The 24,545-nt window shown below is 40.0% G+C and overlaps 1 protein-coding gene across 1 annotated transcript; it reads left to right on the top strand.

Annotated features, from left to right (window-relative positions):
• Positions 1–1,162: 1,162 nt before the first annotated feature.
• Positions 1,163–22,663, top strand: LOC143336242 (gamma-aminobutyric acid receptor subunit rho-1-like). The gene is made up of 10 exons (XM_076756260.1): positions 1,163–1,364; positions 12,210–12,260; positions 15,520–15,626; positions 17,125–17,192; positions 17,286–17,509; positions 20,064–20,146; positions 20,464–20,604; positions 20,692–20,844; positions 21,473–21,669; positions 21,857–22,663. Exons 1-10 carry the CDS (start codon positions 1,261–1,263, stop codon positions 22,142–22,144), a joined length of 1,416 nt encoding a protein of 471 aa, XP_076612375.1. The 5' UTR covers positions 1,163–1,260; the 3' UTR covers positions 22,145–22,663.
• The last annotated feature ends 1,882 nt before the right edge of the window (positions 22,664–24,545 follow it).

A 24,545-nucleotide genomic window follows, 5' to 3' on the forward strand; every position in this document is an offset into this window, starting at 1 on the left:
AGCTAACTGCCATCGAGGACCTTCAGTGCAAGCGGTGTCTAAGAAGGGCATGCAGCATCAGCAGTGACAGCTCCCACCCCAACCATGGAATGTTTGCGCCCCTTCCATCTGGTAGGAGGTTCAGGAGCCTCCGTTCCCATGCCAGCAGGCACAGCTGTTACCCTGCTGAACTATGTCTCCCATCATTTACATACCATGTTGCACATGTTTCAGAGAAAATACTTGGACTACCTGCACATACTTCATACTGTTTATACTTCTTGGAGATGCTATTTCTTTGCATTATAGGAAATGTAGGGTCGAGGTCTTGAGCTTGCCTCAAACTTGTAATTTTATTAGCAGGACCTTGTGACCAATATCCAGTAACTTTTGTCAATATCATATTTTAACGACAAAGACAATTCACTCCAGGCTTTTCTGTTTTTGTAGGATTTGTACGAAAGAAATAAAAAAACATTGAGGACCAAAGCAGGTGGCAGAACTCAAGCTCCTGTAGTGCAAGCCTTAACTCACTGTTAAACACTAGTAAAGAAAAGACTGCAAAAATATCATGTGATGAAGCGTATGCCTGCATTCAGGCTCTGGTGCCATCACCCAGCAAACCTTACAGTGTACATGGACACACCTTGGATTAAGAGGCTGTTACATAACTCCCCATACATATTGGTAATTGCTAATGTGCTTCTCAGATCTATATCCTATTGAGTGTCTCAGATTATGTCACCGCATCAGTCCACATCAGTCTAATTGTAAAATGTAGCAGATTATACATCATCAGCACATGATCCTAGTTCAAACTGATCTATCACCTTCATATAGCTGTGAGGAAAATAAAAACGGATGAAATACTGCCAAGCGTCGCGTACGGTTAATGTGATGTTCCGTCATCCACCTCTGATAACTCACCATTTTGCACCTCGGTATAAGAGTGCAGATCAGATACTGCATTCCGCTGACCTGCACAGCTGTCAGCTGTTACCTGCGTGTGGAGGTGAAAGACTCCGCTCACACCAGGCGGAAACAATGCGCTCTGCGTTCAGACTCCACCGAGCGCACGGACAGCAAATCCGAGCCATCTGACGCGGAGGATTTATACGTTTAGACGAAATTGCTTCCCCTCTTCTGTGAGATTAAATGCTGTGGCATCTATGTATAGATTCTCACTATGTTTACGGCGCGAAGCATGTGCAGGAAAAGTTGTGGAAGTAACGCCAGGCTGCCGTTTTGAGACGTGTGGAGCGCGCTGGGACGCTGGACACCATGCACACGGATGTGGTGCTGCTCAACCTGCTGCTTTGGATTGTCGGGATGTCCGGACAGCAGCGTCTGAAAGGTCAAATACTGCAGTCATACAGGCACGTCAGGTCAGTTCATTGTGGAAGAAACGAAGAAACAGTCATATTAAGATGAGTTACATCACGCGTAAAATCTTAAATTTCACATTCTTGTTAAAAAATACATGTCAGAAGATTGTAGGCCTTTCTTTTCAGCATGGTTACACTGGTTTAAGAAAATCCATCTTCATTCAGAAGATTTAAATAAGCTGATCAGCGTTCGTTTAAGCTACAAGATGAATGAGAGGCAATACGAGTTGATATTATTGAGCTTGAGTTCATTGTTGACAATGAAAATCTCAAATTCAAGTTCCACTTTCAGGCTTTGTTCAAGAACATGTCACACGGTCTTCATCAAGAGTCTGGGTTTACTCAGTTGGCGTGAAATTTTACATTTACTATCTTCACTAAAGTGTCTGCATAAATCTCCTTTCATAGCCTGAAATCTCAGCATTAAATATTGGGCAGTTTTTTCCAAAGTTAGCCCTCTTGGCTGGTTTGGCAGAATTGTTTTTCATTGTAAAGTGGAATTTCAGACTTGTCTTTTGTCTCATCATGGAGCCCACTTATGGAATTAGAACATATCCTGTTGCATTTGGTTGTAAGGAAGCAAAAGGATTTTCCCTCTTCTGTCGGGCTTCTGTCATGATGATGTAATGTTATTATTCAGTTTGATGATGATGAGGTATTGCATCAGTATGATTGTGGTCCTATAAAGCTTCTATCTACAAGTAAAGCCTGGTAAAATATCTGCAAATAAAGCCAAAATAAATCTGAGTACAGATATTTTCAATAAAGGAATTGTTAGATAACTACAGTGCAAGAAGCATAGCTGCATTGATCTACTAGCCTTGGCGCAAAAATTGCCTGTATGCCCATGTTCAGTACTCCAGATTACGCAACACAGATTATATGTTGATTGGATTCTCATTTATTTTGTTGTATTATTTACACATTATTAATGTACATACATAAGACATAATGTTATCAGTGTTGGGTAACATTACTTTTAAAAGTAACTTGTCACAAGATCACTGATAGCCATTAATAGCTACATTAATAGCTATAGCAATTTTTGAAATTGGTCCAGTATTGGGTGAGGGTGCTGCAGCCGATGGCATGTCGATCTCGATGGTATAACGTACTCAGGCTCATAGTTCCAAACTGTTTTTGGACCAGTCTCCCTCTACCACACTGATTGGCAGCATATGGGTCTCAGTCATATGGTGTATTGCACTGTGTGTATGCAAATTCAGCTTGTGCAACCAGTCAGAAATATTCTCAGTGATTAACCAATTAATGGCTTACCACTGCCATCTCTAATTAAAGGTATTAGAACTAGATTTTTACACAGGGCCTCTATACAAGACAGAGCCTCAAGATTAGTCACTGGAGTCCCTTTCATTTCAGTTCATAATCATGAATTAATCAAATTAATTGCAGGAGAACAAAGGTGGGGAGTTTGGGCCCTGTGAGGGCACAGGGCCCAAACTCACTTGGATGCTTTGGGGCTGTTTGGTAATCTTGAAAAAGAGCTGATGCTTATCTTGCTGATGATGGAAACAAGGTTTAAACGTATTCTGCTCCCCAAGTGTTCCAAATCTGATCTGTTATGAAATTGTTTGCAACATGAGAAAATATGAACGTGTTTTTTTTTTTTAATTACCAGGAAACTACGGCTGTTTAGATCAGACCATATTCATGCATTTTAGGTTTAAAGTGTGCCACATAAGAGATGCACCAACAACCTCCAGTTCAAGAACATTTACTCAATATCTATCAATATATCAATCAATATATCTAATATCATATAGTTTTTGGACACCACTTCAGTGACCTGCTTATTGTATGTTAGTCTTTTCTTAGCTGAGCTGATGTGGAATCAGGAAAGAGCCCTCATACACACATGATAATCAAACTTCTGTTTTTAGCTGACAGCAGGAAAATGTGATATGTGCCTGGTTTGAAAATCACTTGCTCACATTACGTAACCTGTAATCTAAGTGTGTTAATGGGCTTTTTGAATTATTGCTATTGTTGTGGCTGTGGAGAAGGTTAGCCGGCTGGAACGAAGGCCAGCGATTAAATGTCATTTTTAATGAAGCACAAATGTGAAACATCTTACTCTGTCTTTCTGCTGTGCAACTGTCAGAGGATACAATTTTGTATTTGAGGAGCTTAGTTGATATAAGTGGTTACAACTGGAAATTTACTTTGCTTTCTTCAAAATTAAAGCCACATCTTGCTTCATGGAAAGTTGATGGAAGGTTTCAAGTCTTGGTATAGGTTCTACTATTTTTCAGAAAATCTACTACAAGTTAGTCCAGGACATACATGGTATTTCTGCTTTCTGTCATGTCAGTGTAGAACTTAAAAAAAAGACTGTGATAACTTGCCAATCCTCTTGACCTATGCTCAATTGAAAAAGGTATGAAGACAATATTTTTAATGCTTTACTTCATCACCCTCATTGATTTTTGTAAATATCTGCTTATTCTGAATTTGATGCAGCAACATATTTCAATCAAGTTGGGACAGGGGCAACAAATGACTGGGAAAGTTATGGGATGCTCCAGAAAACACCTGTTTTTAACATTCCACAGGTAAACAGGCTCATTGGTAAGAGCTGATAGTATCATGAGTGGGTATGAAAGGGGTGTAGCATACTATACTTTAAAGGATATTAGTTTGTTATACCAATTGACTTTATTTTGCTTAGAGGAATTGGGGGATTTACACTCATTTCCAGCTATCGTAAGTATTCATATTCATTCATTCATCTTCTATACCCGCGTATCCCTTTCGGGGTTGCGGGGGGCTGGAGGGGGCCTATCCCAGCTAGCAATGCGCGAGAGGCGGGGTACTGAACAGGTCGCCAGCCAATCGCAGGGCAACAATGCACTACCTGCTGCGCCACTGTGCTGCCCTAAGCATTAATAGAAGAAGAAGAAGAATCGGAGGGAGACATTCCCCTTTATTTGTCACACACATGCGAACACTGCACACGAGGTGAAATTTGACAGTTCCGCCTTTAACCCATCCTGGTCGTCACTCCTCCGCGGCAGACCAGGAGCGGTGGGCAGCCAGACCGGCGCCCGGGGACCCATCTTCGCCGTCACCATTGGTCAGGTGGTGATCTTCTTGCATGTTTTTAGTCGGGGTATATTTTTACCCCAGGTAACACAGGGAGAACATGCAAACTCCACACAGAAACTCCTCGAGCAGCAGGCACCGAAGGTGCCCGCAGCGAGAATCGAACCCGGGAGGCGACAGTGTTGCCACCGTGCCACCGTGCCACCTAAAGGATGAGGTCCCACCGAGAAATAAGATAATTTAATTTGCATTAAATTCAAGACCAAACCAGACCAAAACAAACCTTTGCTCATTGTAGTCAAAAGCGTATGTTATAACTTCATCAGTCCATAGGACTTGTTGCCAGAATGCATCAGGCTTGTTTGGATGTTCCTTTGCTTTTTCTGACTGTGAATTTTGTGGTGAGGACACAGGAAAGTTTTCTTCTGAGGACTCTTAAAGTTCATATTTGTTTGGGTGTTGCTGCACAGTAGAACTGCTCCACCTCTCCAGAGTCTGTAAAACCTTCCTGAAGGTCTTTTGTAGGCAGATGTGTGCTTTGATTTACCTTTCCAACAATCCTAGGAGCAGTTCTCTCAGAAAGATCTCAACATGACCTCCGCTGTTCCTGTTAACTGCCATTTATTAACTTCATTACAAACCGAGGAAACGGCTGCCTGGAAGCACTTTGCCATCTTCTCATAGCCGTCTCCTGCTTTGTGGCCATCAATTATTTTCATTTTCAGAGTGTTAGGCAGCTGCTTAGAGGAGTCCAAGGCATCTGGTTGTTGAGACAAGGTTTGAGTCAGAGTATTTATAAAGCTTTGAAATTTGCATCACTTGGCCTTTCCGAATGATGATCGTGAACAAGCCATAGCACTATCACGCTAAGGTCAGAGACTGTGGTAAAAGCTCTCAGAGCCCTCAGACCTTTGCATGGTGCTCCTTTCCTTTTTTAGAGGATGTTTCATCTTTAACTTTAGGACTTTTGGAGATCAGTCCATCTTCTTGATCAATCTGTTTTAGGTTGCTATGAATGTCTTTTTGATGTTAATCTATGCGTTTTGCTCAACCAGTTTAGTACCAGTTTTATACACAACAAGCTCTGGAGGGAACTGCTTTTGTTTTGTTGTCACTGTGTGTTTTTTCATCATTTGTATTTCAGAGGAGTATTGTTAAAAAAATGACCCCCCCAGTCAATGAGTAGGAATATAAGTTGGACCAAATCATTTCACAGTATTTGTATTTCTCCAGGTTGTATGCAAATGAAGAGGGTAGTGTGCCATGTCTACAGGGTCTGCTTTACTTTTACCATACATCCAGTCACAGCGCCATGTACGCAGAAAATAAAGAGGATGACCTGTGAGAAAACATAATTGTTTTATAGCACCTTATCTAGCACACTTTAGGCATTCATTTTTATATGATTTAGAAAAGCATGGTAAGTCAGTAACACATTCTCAGCCTACTGACTAAATGCATAGTTCAAAATCCATTACAGGATCATGAAACTGTCTGAGAAAACTATGACTAAAACATTTGACTAAAATTAAACAAAAAATGGATTCCACGGAATAAATTTTGACAAAAACAAAATAAAAGACTAAAATGTGACTTAAACCAACTAAAGCAACAAAGACTAAATCTATATTTAAAACAATTTTCAGTAAGCAACTAAGACTAAAACTAAATGTAACATTAAACCACTCACACAGTGTGCTCCAGCAGGAAAGGGAGTTCGAAGTGACGCTGCTGTGGAGTCACTTCAGGTATAGGCTTTGCTCTCAAGTCAGTTCTACTGTCCACTCATTAAATGTTGGGATAGTGGGTCCTTTCCAATATCTCAGAATAATTGTGGCAGCTGATGTTGTTCCAACCATCAAAACTAAATGAGCGCTTTTGGTCAGTTTTGGAATTTCTGTTTTATCTCCCTAAGGCATTAACGTGGGGATAATGGCAAGGATATTCCTACCCATGCCTCTAAGAATCTCAGTACATTTTGCCAAAATGGGTTGACCATATAACATTCCCACATGAGATGTATGAATGTGCCCACCTCTGTCTTGCATTTCCAGCATGTGTTGGTACTTATTGGTCCTACTCTGAAGAGCCTACATGGTGTCCAGTAGTACCAGTGTAGAATGTATATTGAGTGAACTTACCTCTAATGTCCTTAATATATTCACCATTATCAGTTACAATCTGTTTCCATGTATCTTCATCAATCTGACAATCAGGGTCTCTCTGCCAGATTATCCTGAAATTATCACATGAGCTGCTGGTTTAATAGATTGAATTAGTATAAAATGTTAATGCTTTATGGTTAAGTGGACTTTGAATATAGTCATCTATGGGATTGTTGGTTTCATTTGGCTGACACTTCTTCATTAAGCAATGTCTAATCTGCAGGTACCTCCAAAAATCTCCCTTGTCATGCAAATTGTATTCCTGGGCTAATTCAGCAAATGACTTAAATGTGCCATCTTTATAGAGATTGCTTATTGTGTATATTCCATTGCCTAACCATCTTCACCAAAATACTGTTCGTTTCCCTATTTTTACTTCTGGGTTTAACCAAAGTGAGGCATATCTGTCTGTGATGTGAGATCTTGTGGATTTTATGAACCTTTGCCCAGACCTCCCTAGAGTGTTTTATAACTGGGTTATTATCTCTCTGTTTATCAATTGACTGCTGGGTTTATCACATATAGGGTGGAATGACATGGCAAGAGCCTTTTCAATAGCGGCCCATTCTAAACCAGATACCGCCCCACTCCAGTGTTTAGCTATCTTGACCATTTCAAATGACCAGCTCTACAGTCTAACATCAGGTAAACCAAGCCCTCCTTTGTCTTTGGGTGCATACAATTTGCTCAACTCAAATCTGGGTTTCCTTCCAGCCCATAGTAAGTCTTTAATGAGACTATCATACTGTTTAAATATTTTATCAGGTGTGCTGGGTGGCAGCATCATGGATAAATATTTGAATTGTGGGGCTATTACCATTTTAACAACATTTACTTTACTTATTTACTTTACAGAGTAAGGTTCAGCTTCCCCCACTTTCCAAGGTTTGTTTTGGTTTTTTGAAGGAGTGGATCAAAGTTGAGTGGGGCCATTTCCTGTAGATCTGGGCTTAATTTAATACCTAAGTAGGCCATGCCTTTAGCAATCCATCAAAAGTTATGTTGTGTTAGTACTTGTGGATGACAATGTTTGGATATGGGCATCACTTCAGACTTGGTCAAGTTAACTTGGTAACCTGAAAGCTTAGAGTATTCACATATGGTGCCCATTAGGGCAGGTAAAGAGTTTTTAGGAACTCTGGTCAGAAAGAGAACTTCGTCTGCATAAAGCATTAATTAGTGCTTACTACCACCACCAGACGCTCCACTAATGGAAGGATTTGCTCTTATGGCAATGGCCAAAGGTTCCAGAGTAATCGTAAACAAGAGTGGCAAAAGGGGGCACCCTTGTCGGGTTCCTCTAGAGAGATCATAAAAAGATGAAATCACACCATTTGTCATGACCGCTGCTTTGAGAGCATTACACATTATTTTTATCCATTTGCTTAAACCAGTGCCAAAACCAAACTCCGACAGAGCCGAGTGCAAGAAACCCAATTCGACCCTGTCAAAGGCCCTCTCAGCATCCAATGAGACAGCAGCCACAGGTGCTGTATTGGAAGAGTTCAACCACATTAAATGTAACAGCCTTCGTAAGTTATCAGTTGAAGATCTACCCTTTATAAAGCCCACTTGGTCTTTGTGTATAATGTATGGTAGAACTGTTTCAAGCCGTAGGGCCAATACTTTGGCCAATATTTTACTGTCTACATTAATGAGGCTAATTGGTCTAAAATTGGCAGGGTCTGGATGATCCCTACCTTGTTTAGGAATCAGTGAGATAAGTGCGTCATTCATAGATGGCGGGAGTGAGCCAGTCTGAAAAGCCTCTTCATATACATTTGTAAGTACTGGAGCAATTATGTCTATGTGCTCTTTATGTATTCTACAGGGAGACCCCCCTGATCTTGCTGGAATTACATGTGCAAAGCTTTGTTCTTTGAGCTGTCTAGCCTGGAGCTTGCCTGTTTTTTCCCCTGACTCATAAACTGTTGTTTTCAGTCTAAACAAAGTATACTCAGCCTTTTTATTAAATATCTCATGTATTTTAAATTTGCATTTGTAAATGTCATTAAACAGGCTGTCAGAATAATGTCTGGCTAGTTCTCTTTCCATTGCACTTAACTCTACTTCCAGTTTCTAAATGGTATCTTTATATTCTCTTTTCTTCTTGGAAGTTTGTGCAATGATCTTGCCTCTAACATAAGCTTTTGATGCTTCCCAGACCATTGCTACTCTGTCTGTGCTACCCATATTGATCTCAAAAAATGATGACAAATCTGTTGCAAGTTCCTTATTAAATACTCTCTCTCACTCTCCATCTATCTCGTCTAGTTGCATGCCCTTTATGATGGTTTCAAGACATATAATTCTACCATTAGCATCCTTAAATTCCTTTACCATTGAGAGGTTCAGCCTCTTATGTACCCGAATAAGAACTCCATTTTTCTTACTGGAAAAGGAGCTATAAAAAACTTGCCCTACCCAGTCTCTTTTAACTTTCCATCATCCTTAAGATGTGTTTCTTGAATAAATGCTAAATCGGCTTGTTTATGTTTGAGATTTAAAAGGACCTTTTTCTGATTCATTGGATTCCCACAACCATTAATATTCCAGGACAACACCTTAACATAGGAATTATTTGCCATTCATGTAAAGAAAAGAAAAAAATATGTAAGTATGGACATTAAACAGTCATCCCGTTTTATCTGACCTTCTTGTACCAATATTATGGTCAGAGACTTGTGTACCAGTACTAAGTATAATGAAATTATCTGAAATTTTCAAATGAACAAACAAGACCAATCTGGTCAACCTATCGGCTTCAGTTAAAGAGAATACAAAAACGCAAAGAACACACAACACAGATAGCCACACAAATACTGTCCACCCCCACAATACCTCTCTCAAACTCTCCTAGTAGCCTAATTTTCACGGATCTTCATCCTCCTTTTATTGTCTGTCCAAGTTGTCCCTGGTAGGCCTATTGTTCTCCATTTCAGACATTTGTTGCTCAATAAACTTGACATCCTCCGACGCATCCTGAAATTTTCTGTTCCTCCCTCTCCATGTAAACCCAGTGTCGCTGGAAAGGTGAGCCTGAATTTCACCTTCTTGTCATGAAGAAGTCGTTTGGCCGTTGAAAAAGCTTTCCTGCTTTTGGCTAGCTCCTTGGTCATGTCTGGGAAAAGGGAAATGTTGCATCCACTCCATACCGCTCCCCCCTTCTCTCACGCAGCTTTGAGAACTTTATCTCTCGGAGTACAAGAAGCATAAATTTGATCGTTATCAATCTTGCGGGTGACCGATATCTGGGCAAGATCCAGAGGAGCGGTGTGTTTGCCCCTTCTGTGCCCTCGGTTAGACCTAGCAGTCTCACATTGTTACTTTGTCTTCTATTTTCTAAATCCTCCACACGGTCCCACAAAATTTTTATGTTCTTGCTATGTAGCTTGTGGTCAGTCACCAGTTGTTGTGTGGTGTCCTCTATGTCGGATATCTGACTTTCTGTCTCAGTCAGCCATTCTTGCATAGCGTTTACAGTATTTTTCAATTCTGCAGTGGTCTCTTTGATTGTTGACACATCCGAAACAACCGTTTGTGGTGTAGCACTCATATTACTTACTTCAGTGAAGAGGGTTTCCAGGCTAGCATTCTTTTTAGGTTGTTTCGGGCTAGCATCACTGTCTGTAACAGGCTTTCCATTTATAGCCTTAAAATTTAAAATAAGGAAGTCATTTTTGTGCTTCAGTTGATGAAAAGTAACGACGGAGTGTTCTTAAACACAAATTGTTCGAAAACTGAGGAGAAATGGATGAATGAATTTACATTAATTCGGCGGAGTTTCTGGACAACTTCTAATGTGCAGCCATCTTGTTCGGCACTTATCTTTGAGTGGCCAGCAGCAGCTAAAACAGTTTCTTTAGGCTTTAAACTAGCTAACTTAGACGACATGTGAACATTAACTTGCCTTGTTGTTATCTATCAGCAGGCACCTGACATGCACCTGGCATGCACCAAGCATGCACCTGGCAAGAAAAAAAAATAAAAATGCTAAGGCACAGTGAGTAGCTGTGTGATTTTTTAAAAAATGTTTTTAGACAGATGGATAACATTTTTCTGATGTTTTTCTCTGAAACACTCATAGGATCGCATTTTACATTTATGGTATGCTGTGTTTTCCTGTTTGGCCTTGTGATGGCACTGTTGTATAGCGCCCTATGATTAATGCAATTAAGAAAACAGATTGGAAATGCAAAATTTCATAATAAAAAAGGAATCAATAGTTAAACGGAGAGTATCATGGAAATTGCCAAAATGTAGATGCAGTTTCTAAAAGTCAGGAAGGCAGCATGCTAACAAGAGCTCATCACTTCAACAGAAGTGCAACCACACATGTAAAACATGAGTTTGCTGAAGACTTAGTGGCTATGCACAGAGTTAGATAATCTGTTGGGGGGAAAAAAAGAAGAAACTGCATGTGTTTTTGGTCAGGTATTGTAAACAAGGCGAGTTGCCCGAATGAGAGAGTAGCTTCCATTAGATCCACTTACCTGGTGTGTTCGAGCTGCATATGGAGGCTGTCCTGTCCAACAGAAGAAAGAAATACTACAATGTTGTGTTACATCAAATTCATTGATATTTGTGATGACAAAATGAGCTTCAATCATAAAATGCAGAATTCAGACAAACTGAAATGGAATCTGGAAAAAATTAAAGGGGATTTAATAGGGCTGTAGCTGTTCAGCTTAATGTTACAGTAACATGATAGTCCTAAGTGAAGTTTGGACTGATGAGGGAAGATTACATAAGCTAAATTGGCAAAGGTAGCACAAATTTTAAAGTTTTGAGAAAACTGGCAAAAGAAAATGCAAATGAATGCATGTTTACATTCACTACCGAGATTATTAGATGTTGGCTCAATGAGATAAACAGCTGGCAGCACTAATCTTACAGTCAGCTGCAACGAAACCACTGCAGAAGAAGAGAGCAAGACAAGATGATGGAATTTATCTAAATTAATTAAATGAGCACCAGTCAAACATGAAATGGTGAAAAACAATGTAGAAAACCTGATATATATGGCTTTTATGTTTGTTTCATTTATCGCATTCTGCTGAGAAATTTGGGTTTTGTTGCTGCCAGTCTATGAACAGTTACAGTTGGATCAGTGTAAGATAGTCCAGTATAAACAAGAAATGTAACAGGTTATGCAAAAATATATATAAATGACAAATGGTCAAAAGAAATTTTTCAATAACAGATTCAGCCAGCACTGGTGAATTTAGTTTCCTCTAAATGGATCTGACACCCAAAGTTAAAGTTTGAGGCTGAAACTAAGATGAAGTTCTAGTGTGTGGGATTCAAGGAGATTTATTGGCAGAATTTAAATATTCAAAGTTGTGTTTTCATTAGTGTATAATCACCTGAAAATAAGAGTCATGTTTTTGTTCGTTTTACAGAGGTGTTGGCAGCCATTAGACTGTAACATTTATTATACCACTTACAATGTAATGAATGAGAATGACACCATCATGTCAAAGAGCTCCAAAATTTGTATTCTGTTTTTCAAAATGCCCACCTTCAAGATCACCTTCAAGATTTACCCAACTCAGTTTCAATGCTGTCTAACATTGCTTTCCTAAATCATGTTTCTGTTATGTTTTTCCCATTTCAGATCGAAAAGAGAAATGTCTCAAACAGAAAGATCCAGTCGCAAGATTGGCAGGTATGTGTGTTTGGTTATTTAAAATCCATTCAGTCCAATTAGAATGATAACAGAGGCTGAACAGGTGAACGATATAGTGGAGATTATAGCAGCATAAGTGGGCTTAGAGGCACATGGTCAACATTTTAATCACGCCATTGTTAGCTGTATTGAGTGAGGAGGATGGGCTGCTTTTGTGTATTTACTAAACCCAGTATAATCCATTCTTATCCTCAGAATCAGGAAGTTCCGAAGATTATTTACCTGTACTGCATAAACTCAATATGATGACAACAAGCCACACTGCAAAGTCCCACCACTGGCACACTGTCAGGTGTGAATACTTGCCAAATATCAATAATAATCAATAATAATCACTCTTTGCAACACATGACACTCTAAAAGGAGAATTTCTGCCAGGAAACAGAAAGTTGACCACCCAGTAAGAGACATGCAGCTGGTGACTCACAGTTAGTGTTAACTAGTGTTGTGCCATGGTTGCATTTTATTGGCAAAGTCTCAGTTTGTTGTTGAAACAGCTGATAACAGCACATAGCAGAAAAGACATCTAAATTAAACTTTACAAACTTTTTCTTCAATGGCATTCGATGACTGTATTTTTATCACGTACTTTAACAGGTTATACAGGATTTCTGGGATATGTTTCTGGGCAAAATGTTTAAGAAGTGAAATCGTTTAAGGTGCCAGTGCAATAATGGCCACTTGTTGTCTACAAACCTGTATTTCTCTGTAGACTGTGTCAGACTGTACTTTTAACATCTTAACCCATGTAGGTCATGTTGTGCTCACATAACATATATTTCAAATTACTTAATAATTGACACACAGCAAACCTGAAACCAGGTTACACACAAAACTGTCTCTGAATTTATAGAGAATGGTGCAAAAAACAAAAGAATGCAATCAGAAGTTTTTGTGTGGATGGTGACATCCAACTAACCACACACTGCAAGACTTCTTCTATTCAGTGCATACCTGGTTCCACTGCTGTCAGCTAAAAACACAAACCTGAGGACACAGTGGGCACAGACTCACCAAAACTGAACAGCAGAGGAGTGGAGAGGTTTTGCCAAATTTTGATCATGTCTACATGGACTAGCATCTGTTTTTTTAATATTCTTTTTATTGGTTTTTCCATAGAATGAGCACAAACAATAGAAAAGTGGATAAATGTACCTTTGTGTATTTTACAATTATGACAAAGATTGGAGGTATCAGGGAACATTCTCTGGAGGCGAACAGGTGTGTAATAAGTTCGGTGAAAAAATTAAAAGTTTTGTTCATGTATTGAGATTGAAGTACATTTAGGGAAAACCCCGCTGCAGATCTTGTCCCAGTCTACAGGACGAAACATCGCCTCCAAATCGCGCTCCCATAACAGCTTCAGAGAGTCATAGCCTGAAGAATCAGAGTAAAGTAATGAAGTATGAATCTTGGAAATCAGTCCTTTGGGAGATTTGGGCAAAACTATGGCATTTTCCAGCTCTGACAGTCCCAGGTGGATCCCGCCTGTCCTCAAGAGAGACCCTATAAAGTGACGAATTTGTAGATAAAAATAAAAAATCTTTATGGGGAATGTCAAAATCAGCCCTGGTGTGCTCAAATGACTTAAAAGAGTCAGAAACCAACAGGTCCGTGAAGTTTGACCTTAGATGTCCACTCCATCAAACCGATACTCCTAATCTGTGCTGGTAAATCCGAATTCAGAGCCAGGGCAGACCGGAGAGAGATGGAAATATTTAGGTATTTCTTCACATCTCGCCGAACTAGTGTGTTATAAACAATTGTGTTGTTCTTGAGATGATTTAACTGATCTATATTATTAATAAAAGGAAGGGAGTTAAGCCTTCTGCGATAACAAGATAGGGATTCAAGACCCAACCATAAGCAATCTTTCCTATTCATAAACCAATCTGACATCATTCTGAGTTGTGCTGACCAATAATATAGTTGGAGATTGGGCAGGGACAAGCCTCCCAAGTCCTTTGGCTTTGAATGTATAGAGAACTTCACTCTTTGGTGTTCATTATTCCAAACATAGCGAGACACATGAGAGTTCAGTGACTTAAAAAATGTAGGGGTCAAATAGCACGGGAGATTTTGAAATACATAGTTCAACCAAGGAAGAATATTCATTTTTATAGTGCTGATTCTCCCAGTGAGGGAAGTTGGTCAGTCAGATCATTCTTAACTTTTTGAATTAAGGGGGAATAATTAGTTTAAAACAGATTGTTTAAATCAGGAGTGACAAAGATACTAAATATTTGAAACCCTGGACTAGCATCTTTAACAAAAGTTCCCTGCACCTTGTTCAATCCATGTCACAAAGGTTTCACGTTGTTTCCAGAACAAGAAAGGTGCACCTATTAATGTGGCCACTAAGATCATTTATCAGACACATTGCAATATAATTGCAATATGCTGACTATTTAAAGTGGAACCTAAAATCCCATTACGCATTTAGTTATGTCTTCATGTCATCTATGTCATGACCAGTCAGTAGAGTCTAACTTGAGTCTGATTTCTTGTGGAAATGAGATTCTGGTTCCAGAAATTTCGGTCGTATGCACTTAACATTGAGCCTTTTTTGTTTCCAAGAAATTAGTTGACTTTTATCTTTTTTGACAGGTGTTACATTTAAGCAAATGGTTTGCCCATCTTTATAGGTATATTGTTTATATCAGTTTATTCTGTGCATCACAGCTAATTGGTCACAAGTACCAAGAGTTTGTGAGACAAAGACCGTGTAGGCAAGTTGAAATGTGCTGAGGTTAACAATTAGGTTAAGGCAACTTTGTAGCAGACCTTCATAAACATACAGCTGGAAGGTGATTGCCAGATGTGCTGTGACACCCCAGAAACATGAAAGTGAGCTGGTTTCTCAACCTCAAATTTCCAGGGTCCAGGGTAGCTCACCTGGTAGAGCACAAACACCATGTACTAAAGCTGTGCTCTTACTGAAGGCGGCTCGGGTTTGTTTCCAACCTTTGCTGCATTTTGTCCCCTCTTTCTCCCCCCTTTCCACTCTGTCACTCTCCTCTCCATCCTTAAAGGCAAAAAAATAATATTTCTACAGAACCATTGATCGAATACACTTGATGCACATTAGGAATGTATTATCGTTTAAATGCAAATATAATCAACAATATCATCAATCAGTCAACATGATAAAAGTACAAGATTTCCTTGGACATTCTATTCACAGATAGTGGTTCAGAAATAAACCCTTGAATTGTTGTTTTCCAAACATTTCCCTCAGTCCCATATTGAAGAGGAGTCCAGATATAACTAAAGCTTGGGGTACAAAGACAGAGCAGCTGCTGAGGATAGAAGACCATGACTTTACAATGCGACCAGGATTTGGAGGTAAGGAGGTTTATCTTTCTGAGCTAAATGAAGCTGTGTCAATCTGTCGTCATGTAGGCAGCCAGTGGACTGTGATCTCTATTCAGAGATGCATCTGTATTAATTTACTGTCCAGACAAGTCATGACCCACATCAAGTGTTCTTTTAGACTTTACACTAAACCACAAACCACACCATCTGATCTATATGCTCATCCAAATGTGGGAGGTGGGAGGCCAGCACTGGCTTGTAGAGATGACATAACAGAGCAGGATTATGTCTGAACCATGCTGCTGTGGGCCAGTGATTAATTATCAAGCAGCAACAATCTGTAGCTTTAGGTTACAATAACTCTGTGCTCAAAGTCTGAATCAGTGTGCTTTTTAAATTTTTCCAGGTGCATGTGCGCTCTAAGTATGAAATCTGACATGGAGTTCTTGAAAAGCCTTTGCTCTGTTAATGCCATACTTTGGTCAGTTTATTTATTTTTTATTTTTATCTTTATTGCAGCCAATTACATACGTATATTTGTATGCTTGAGCTGGATTGCGTCTTGATTAGTTACTGAAGGGTTGCTATGCAAAATGTTTGTTTTTTCATGGTATGTATATGTATTCATGGTGTGTATATATATATCCTATGTTCCCAGAGTCCTGTCCATGTCCCCCAGTTCTACATTGTTCTCCAAGTCCCTGTGTTCCCACGCTCGTGTGTTCCCAGGTTTAGGCCTGGGTTAAGGTTAGGGTTTTGACCCATACACAATAGCAGTGTTGCCCTGCTCAAGTGGTTCTTATCCTGATTTTCAAAATGTCGTGTAGTGTGAGGTGTAGCACTGTATTCCTGTAGTGCAATGTGAAGTATTGCTGCATTGAGCATAAAGAGAGCATGCAGCAGCCTCCAGATGGCAACGCAAACGGGTCTTTAAAGCTGGGTGGTGTTGTGTTTTTTAAAGATGCAATGATGGGGCACCCCATGTATTGAGGCTGTCAGTCCTCTGCAGTGGCCACAGGTTTGACTCCCACCTGCGGCTCATTTGCTGCATGTCGTGCCCTCTTTCTGCCCCCTTTCCTGTCGTACCTTAAGTTGTCTCTCTATCATAAAGGCTAAAAAAAAGCCCCAAAAAATCATTTTAAAAAATGCAATGATGTAATTCCAGTTCAAGTCATGAGAAAGGTAAGACCTTAATTTCAAACCAGGAAATTCTTCACACCAAGTATAACCCCAGGTCTATGCTACATCAACATGTTTTGAAAATGTATGGAATCTGAAGCCTGTTAAAAAACTGCTTTTATGGGGATTTGGATGAAAGAGAACAGTCATTGTTTGAAGCAAAATTATTGGCATGAAAAAGAGTCAAAGCCTCCAAATAAACACAGATAATTCAGTTAGAGTTATGAATGAGGCACCCGGGCTACATCTGCATACACTGTGCTGTCCACTGCTGTACTTTAAGATAACACTCATGTCAACACGACTGTAAATTGCAGGTTAATACATCTTTGCAAACATTTTCTTTTAGGGCCTGCAGTTCCAGTTGGAGTGGATGTTCAGGTTGAAAGTTTGGATGCTATTTCAGAGGTTGATATGGTATGTCTGGACCAAGCTGCACGTAAGATCATTCATGTATATACTTCGTTGAGAAAGTAAGTACTGTAACACGCATGAATTTGCTTGTTTAAGGACTTTACCATGACCCTGTATCTGAGGCACTACTGGAAGGATGAACGTCTGTCCTTCAGAAGCAACAACAACCAGAGCATGACCTTTGATAGCCGTCTAGCGAAGAAAATCTGGGTACCAGATATGTTTTTTGTCCACTCTAAGAAGTCCTTCACACATGATACCACCACTGACAACGTCATGCTGCGAGTTTACCCAGATGGCAAAGTCCTCTACAGTCTCAGGTAATTCGCCCTGTCAGCGGGGGGCCAACACCCAACATGTATGAAGGCCCATAAAACTTACTCACTGACTGGATCTGGCAACCCGAGGAGCCGCACAAAAGTAGTGGCCAGATGGATACACTGTCATTCCAATGCATAACTCTTCCTGAAATCACAAACTGTAATTTTATACATTGTGTAAATAAGTTTTAGAATTGGGATATTTTTTTCTCTGTGCACAGAGCCAGGCTAGCTGTTTCTCCCTGCTTTCACTCTTTATCCTAAGCTAGGCTAAATATGTCCTGACGTCCCCCCTTTGTGCTTTACACACAGATTCTCACCTCACCGTCAGAAAGAAAGCAAATCATAGGCAAGATGGGGCCAATATTCAATGAATATATATAATGCTTTCCTCACTGGAGCAGGTTATGGTGTTAATGGGTGTTCTTGGGATGTAATTACTATCGATTGTCCTGCCAAGACAAGGTGGCACCAGCTGCCACAGCACAAGATGTGTATTTAAGGGGATAGTGATCTGCCAATTATGACTGCCAATACTGCTGAGCAAGACCTTGTAATTTTGGCAAGTGATAGAAGGCTCCCAGCAAAGATAGTTGATTTTGTAATCCACATTACAGAGCCTGGCAGAGATTAACAGCTGGCCATCTGCTTCCTGTTGTGACCACTGAAGCATAGTCCTGCCTTCCTGACAGACTGGGACAAACAAAATTCAAATGATGACATCATTATCTACAAGTCTGCATTCACCAGCATTCACTATTTGATCTGAAATATTTGAATGTTGTGAGTGAGGTTATAGTTATGTTATTGATAAAAGGAGCCTAATAATCAGTAGAAATGGTCAGATAAATCCACATCTCACACATGAACTCACACAGAACTCTCATTTTCTTAAGTCTGTCATCTGTTTTAGACTCAGTCAGAGATCCTGATCCTGATCTTGATGTGGACTGTGGCATTTTGCTACCTGGTGAATGTATACTGTGCGTATGTTTGAAGAGTACTTGATGGTAAATAGTAGATATAACCATGCCCATCATGTGAGTTGGGTTAATCTGTGTGGGGTTGGTTGGCTGGATGGAGATTTTCCAGGCTAAAGCAGATTGGCAAGTAAGGATGACAGTTTGTAGACCTGGCCTGCAGACCGTGTGGCCTTCTTTCGTCCTGTGAGCTGGATTATGTGTTTTCATTTTTCATCTCTGAGTGGGAAACCAAATCTCATCTGAAACCCCTGACTGACATAGTATTTGCCTGTGAATATGGAGGGGTCATTCTCTGCTGAAGGTTAGACATGCAAAACTTCATAGTTGGTGTTATAAGTGAGTCTAACATCCCCAATGAGCTCTCTCCGCTTAGTGTAGACTGTGCTCCAAAATCCATTTAACTCTCTCTGATCCTGTAGGACTGATAATTCCCCAAAGAAGTCTAAATTGGTTCATCCCTTAAAACCAGCTTGTTGCCTTTTGGGGTGTCCACTGAACTTCAAAGTTCACTGAACACGTAAATTTAGGTGTGCCAAAAAATACCATTTCATTAAAAAAAAGAAGAAAAAAAAAAAAGAGGTGAACTGTCGCTTTTTTTTCTTTTTTTTTGCATCTTGATATCCTACATTAACTGTATTTCTTTCTGGATCATTATCATTATTAGCTGTTGTATCAGTTTTTGTCAGTTACCATAACTGTCTATAAAAAGAGATTAGAGTAAATTTAATATGTTCAATTTAACATTGACATTAAATTCCAGCAGAACCAAAGCTTTCTCTGAATATATGCTATATGATATTTATCTGATAGCCTCTGTGGAAGTGTGTCCCAGTTCCATAAAATACACTAACATCCAAAAGTAAACTCTGCACTAATGTTGAAGGTACAGTATTTTTGCAGTTCATAGAGAAATTAATGTGTTTGGGATATACAGGAAGCAAACTTCACAAGATCCACCACACTTGTCGTCGCACTCAATCTGGCCGTGGACAGATTGAGTGTGACACAACCTGACAAAACCTATGGAGGCAAAATAAATGAATAAATATCAAGCTTGCAAGAGCTGTAGAGCAAAAAAGACACTGAACAGCCAGTCAGCATCAAAGGATCCAACCTAGAAAGCTTACGATCATCATCCAGCCTCACTGGCTCCCACAGAAGATTTAAAAGAAAACCCAACACCCCTCCAAGATGGAAAGTTTTTACTGTCTGCCGGCCAGTCTTCACTTCAACTGAATTAAACAGTGCAAAACACAGTCAGTCACAAAAACGTATGTACCATATATCATGTAACCTGTGGGATTTGTATCACCTAGAGGGTGAGGCCTGTGCAAAATAGAACTTTAGTTATGTAACGTAACTCTAGGTCACCTATGCCCAGAACAGCAACCTTGGTAGATCCTGTGAGACTGTATTGTGCTATGGAACAAATGCAACAGTAATTCTTACCGACTGCTTAAAAATAAATTTGACTTAACTACGCTCATATCCCATGAGTATAACTGAAATAATTATTTCTGTAGTAACATTTTGTCATCGCATTACTGCAGCTAATTGTTTTGTCATTGCAGGGTGACAGTCACAGCCATGTGCAGCATGGACCTGAGTCACTTTCCTCTCGATACTCAGACATGTTCTCTGGAGATAGAGAGCTGTAAGTGACTGATGGGATCAAGTTTAGTGTGGCTTTCCTCTCCTCTAGAGTTACACAGTTTCAACCAACTGCATTCTGATAATTCCTTTGACTTCCATAGACTAGCTTTGTCATAGCCGCAGAGGCAGTGGGATACCACTCTGTCAGTACTTATTATTATGTGAATATGTTAAATTAAGGAAATTCCATTTAATTGTTACTAAAGACTGGAGACTGTAGAAGGTATTGTTACTGTATTGGAGAGAGCCTTCACTCTGGTGTTATTTTCATATTAGTTACAATAGAATGTGTGCCACAGATACTCTTTGTCTTTCCAGATGCATATACAGATGATGACCTGATGCTGTACTGGAAAAAAGGGAACAGGTCATTAAACACAGACGAGAGAATTTCTCTCTCCCAGTTCCTCATCCAAGAGTTCCACACCACCACAAGGCTGGCATTCTACAGCAGCACAGGTACTGACCATAAGTGCAGAGCAGTCTTTTGATGGAGGCCTACACTATCTTAGAGCTATGCAACTTCTAACTTACTCTCTTCTCCAGGCTGGTACAATCGTCTGTACATCAACTTCACTCTGCGGCGTCACATCTTCTTTTTCCTGCTGCAGACCTACTTCCCTGCCACTCTGATGGTCATGCTGTCCTGGGTGTCCTTCTGGATCGACCGCAGGGCCGTCCCTGCCAGAGTGCCGCTGGGTGAGAGTGCTGGGCTGTGGTTAGCTACTTGGTCATTAGTTGGGTGATTGCAGGCTTAGTCCTCAGTTCTTAGTTTGGGGAGTCTTCCCTTATCCTAATGGATAAGGGTCTAAGGACAGAGGGTGTCATATGCTGAACAGACTGTTAAGACCCTTGAGGCAGTTTTGTCATTTGTGATATTAAGCTATATATATAAAATATAGATAAAACTGACTAGCTGCCAATTTTTGTTTTACCAAAACCCAAAGTTGACTACAATGAAATCACTTAATAAATGCATACACAAATAGAAAAAGAAATTTCAATGTCAATAAATTATTTCATTTACAATTTAATAGATGCTTCAACTCCCAATTAATTTCAACTTTAATATTGGCAGCTCATAACTTCCATAATCTGGGTAACTATTTAAACTTCACATGTTTTTAGTCAACTCAATCTTTTATTTGGCTTGTTGTGTGACTCAATACTGGGACATGCTGACAGCAGAAGCAGCAGTGTCTTCAGCGGGAGGAATAGTACTCTTCTCTCAGACAGATGTGCCCTCTTTACCCTTGTTTATCACTACTACTTAAATATCAGACATGAGGCTGAAGTCACCTGTTCTGAATTTGTTGTCCTGCTTCAGGTATAACTACAGTGCTTACCATGTCCACTATCATCACTGGAGTCAATGCCTCCATGCCCAGGGTGTCGTACATCAAAGCTGTGGACATTTACCTCTGGGTCAGTTTTGTCTTTGTGTTCCTGTCGGTGATAGAGTACGCTGCAGTCAACTACCTGTCTACTCTACAAGAACGCAAGGAGAGGAAAGTCAGAGAGAGGGTTAGTACTAGTCTCTCATCTCCATGCTTTTCCCCCAAAACAAGACTAAAGAAATGTGAAAATCTGGGAAGCAATAGTTTGAAGTACAAGTTTTCTGAGGTGAAAAGTTGATTTGCATTACTCGCCAGTGGTTTTGTGGACATGTTGTGTTTTGGAAAGCCATTGAATGCGTTTTGTCTCCTTGCAGCTGCCGTGTACCTGTGGTATGGCCCATCCTGGCATGATGTCAGCCAGCTACAGTGAGGTGGATGTCAACACAACAGGAAACTATGGCATGCCAGAAGAGAATGGGGTGAAACAGGAGAGGATGCTGGTGCAGCTGGCAATGGAGAGCGACCAGATCACCGGCCATGTCGGCTCCAGTGCCTACAGCAACGTCTGGATTGACACACATGCCATAGATAAGTACTCCCGGGTCATTTTTCCTGGATCTTACATCCTCTTCAACATCATCTACTGGTCTATCTACTCCTAACACAGGAACTCAAACAAAACTGTAGGTAACCGAAATCTTAAGAGTTCTAGCAGAAGTCTGAATCTGATCTGCCTCCCCACTTGTTAAAGTGGTTAACAAAGACTTATTCTATAGTGTAGACTGGTGCACTGAAGTTGCAGATTCAGATTCCCACTGAAATACCACATAGATGGGCAAAGACAATTTCAGGGAAAATATGAGTCACCACAAAAATACAGTCCGTAATCTGTTCGGTAAAGTTCACACAAGTTGCACTAAACAACCTGATCACTTGAAAAGTAGTAAGTCGGTCTGCTTCCAAGTCAACTGTGATGCAATTTGTTTGTGGTATAAATGCAATGATTCTATCTATCTATCTATCTATCTATCTATCTAGCTATCTAGCTATCTAGCTATGTTCTGTGTGTTCTGTTCTGTATATTCTGTTTCACAATGTTTGTTTTTTAAAAACTGTTTTATGTCATTTTTTGTTTTGTCATATTGCAATTCACTGATAAATAATAAAAACTGGTAAAACTGCATTGATTGTGTTTGTTTGCGAGGAGACACTGGTGGAGCAGGCTGAAATGAATGTGCACAGTGGCACATCTTCTGGACAGTGTTTTACAGCTAATGAGCTTAACATTAACAAACAACTGACACTGAATGTGGGTTCACTTTGATTAAATGAAGCAAAAAATGCAGACAGCTATTCAAACTTTGAGGGTGTTTAAAAGAAGAATGATAAAATGTTTCCTTAACATAAAATATTTCCTTAACATGGCTCAGAGAACGTCAATGGGTGGGCAGTATGTCTTCAAAAACCTGATAGGGTGAGCTTTTTAGCAAAGAGTTGCTTGTTTACACATCCAGAAGATACAGAGCCACATTAACATCCATTAAGAATCATGCGGCCACCAGGCTGGCTCTGTTTAGATCACCACTACTAAGAAATATCTGCCTTTTCAGCAACTAAATGCAACTGCTGATGCAATTTGTGTGAGTTCTGTGGTTTGTTGTATTCTGGCTTCATCTGATGGTTGTTTTATATGGACAGTAGTTCAAACAGACCTCCCCACACATGTTAGAATGTTAGGCAACAGAGAGCTGGTTAGTATGGAACCTGGCTAGCAAGTGTGATAGTTATCGACCAAATCAATGTGACATCGCACACAGTCACCTCCACAATACACTACATTACTAATAATATTTACAAAAATTAAAGCTCTGTTTTGTGATAATAATGCTAATCTTCCTGACCCCGGTACGCTGACCCTGTTAAGTTGACCACATTGTAACTACTTTAGTTAAAATCAGGGATGCAGCCTTTGTCCATCATGCCCCAAAGCTCTGGAACACACTACCTACAGATATCAGGGAAGCCAGCTCGTTCAATATTTTAGATAGAAAGCTAAATCATATCTCTTCTCTTCAACCTTTAACTAGCTATGACTTCCTGATACAGGCCTGAAACGTTTGCTCGTTAACTGTCACTCATGCACTGCAGCACTTCTTCTGTAAAGTGGGGGACAAAGCATGAAGCTGCTGCGAGAGAAATTTCAGAAGTGTCTGCATTCTAACGTTGTTTTGAAAAATGCATGTAGTCTACCAATCATATCCATTCTTGGCAGCCTCAACTGATGGGATCTCAACCTGTGATTGCCATGGAGATATGCTAGAGATCAAGTGTTCTGTAAGTACAGGGAATTGTCTCCAGCAGAGATCCTTGAAGTTCAAGAACCAGCATTTTTTATGGACAGCCAGGGGCTAAAAAGACCCACCATTACTACCATTACTACAAGCTAATATATGTTAGTCACAGCCAGAAACAAAGGCTCTAAAGGCTCAGACTGAGCATTCAGAAATCAAGAAAGATTAAGATGATGTAATATGAGAACAGGTTAGCATCTCATTACACGTCACCCCAGCATTGTGATATATAGTACTGATATTAAAATATCCCACTGAGCCTGAACCATGATTTATATATTCCAACACAGATGTGGCCTTTTGTTGTCTGGACCAAGCCAGAGATTTTGGTGTTGAATATCTCTGACAATAAAGAGGTTATTGGTCCGATATTCTTTGACACACAGTAAACAGCTAAATTGGCACCAATGGCCCAACTTGACACCATTAAATATAACCTCTGTGTAATGAGAAGTTATTCTCTGTCCATGAGTTATCACTCCATGTGTTGGGTTATGCGTGGCTCTCACTTGACACCATGTGTCCAGAGGGTAACATGGACACGTGGATTGTGTTTCATATACCAAGAGTTCTTTTTTGTGTGGCTCAGTCTTCGTGTTAAAGGTCAGTCAGTATTAACAAACATAGTCAATGGTAATGTGCATTTACACAGCAGCTGTTTGTGCTGTCACATCTTCATGGTTTCTTGGTTTGATGCACTTGCTTTATCATT

Source organism: Chaetodon auriga, chromosome 18, assembly GCF_051107435.1.
Source record: "Chaetodon auriga isolate fChaAug3 chromosome 18, fChaAug3.hap1, whole genome shotgun sequence".
In the NCBI taxonomy this organism is placed as follows: Eukaryota; Metazoa; Chordata; class Actinopteri; order Chaetodontiformes; family Chaetodontidae; genus Chaetodon; species Chaetodon auriga.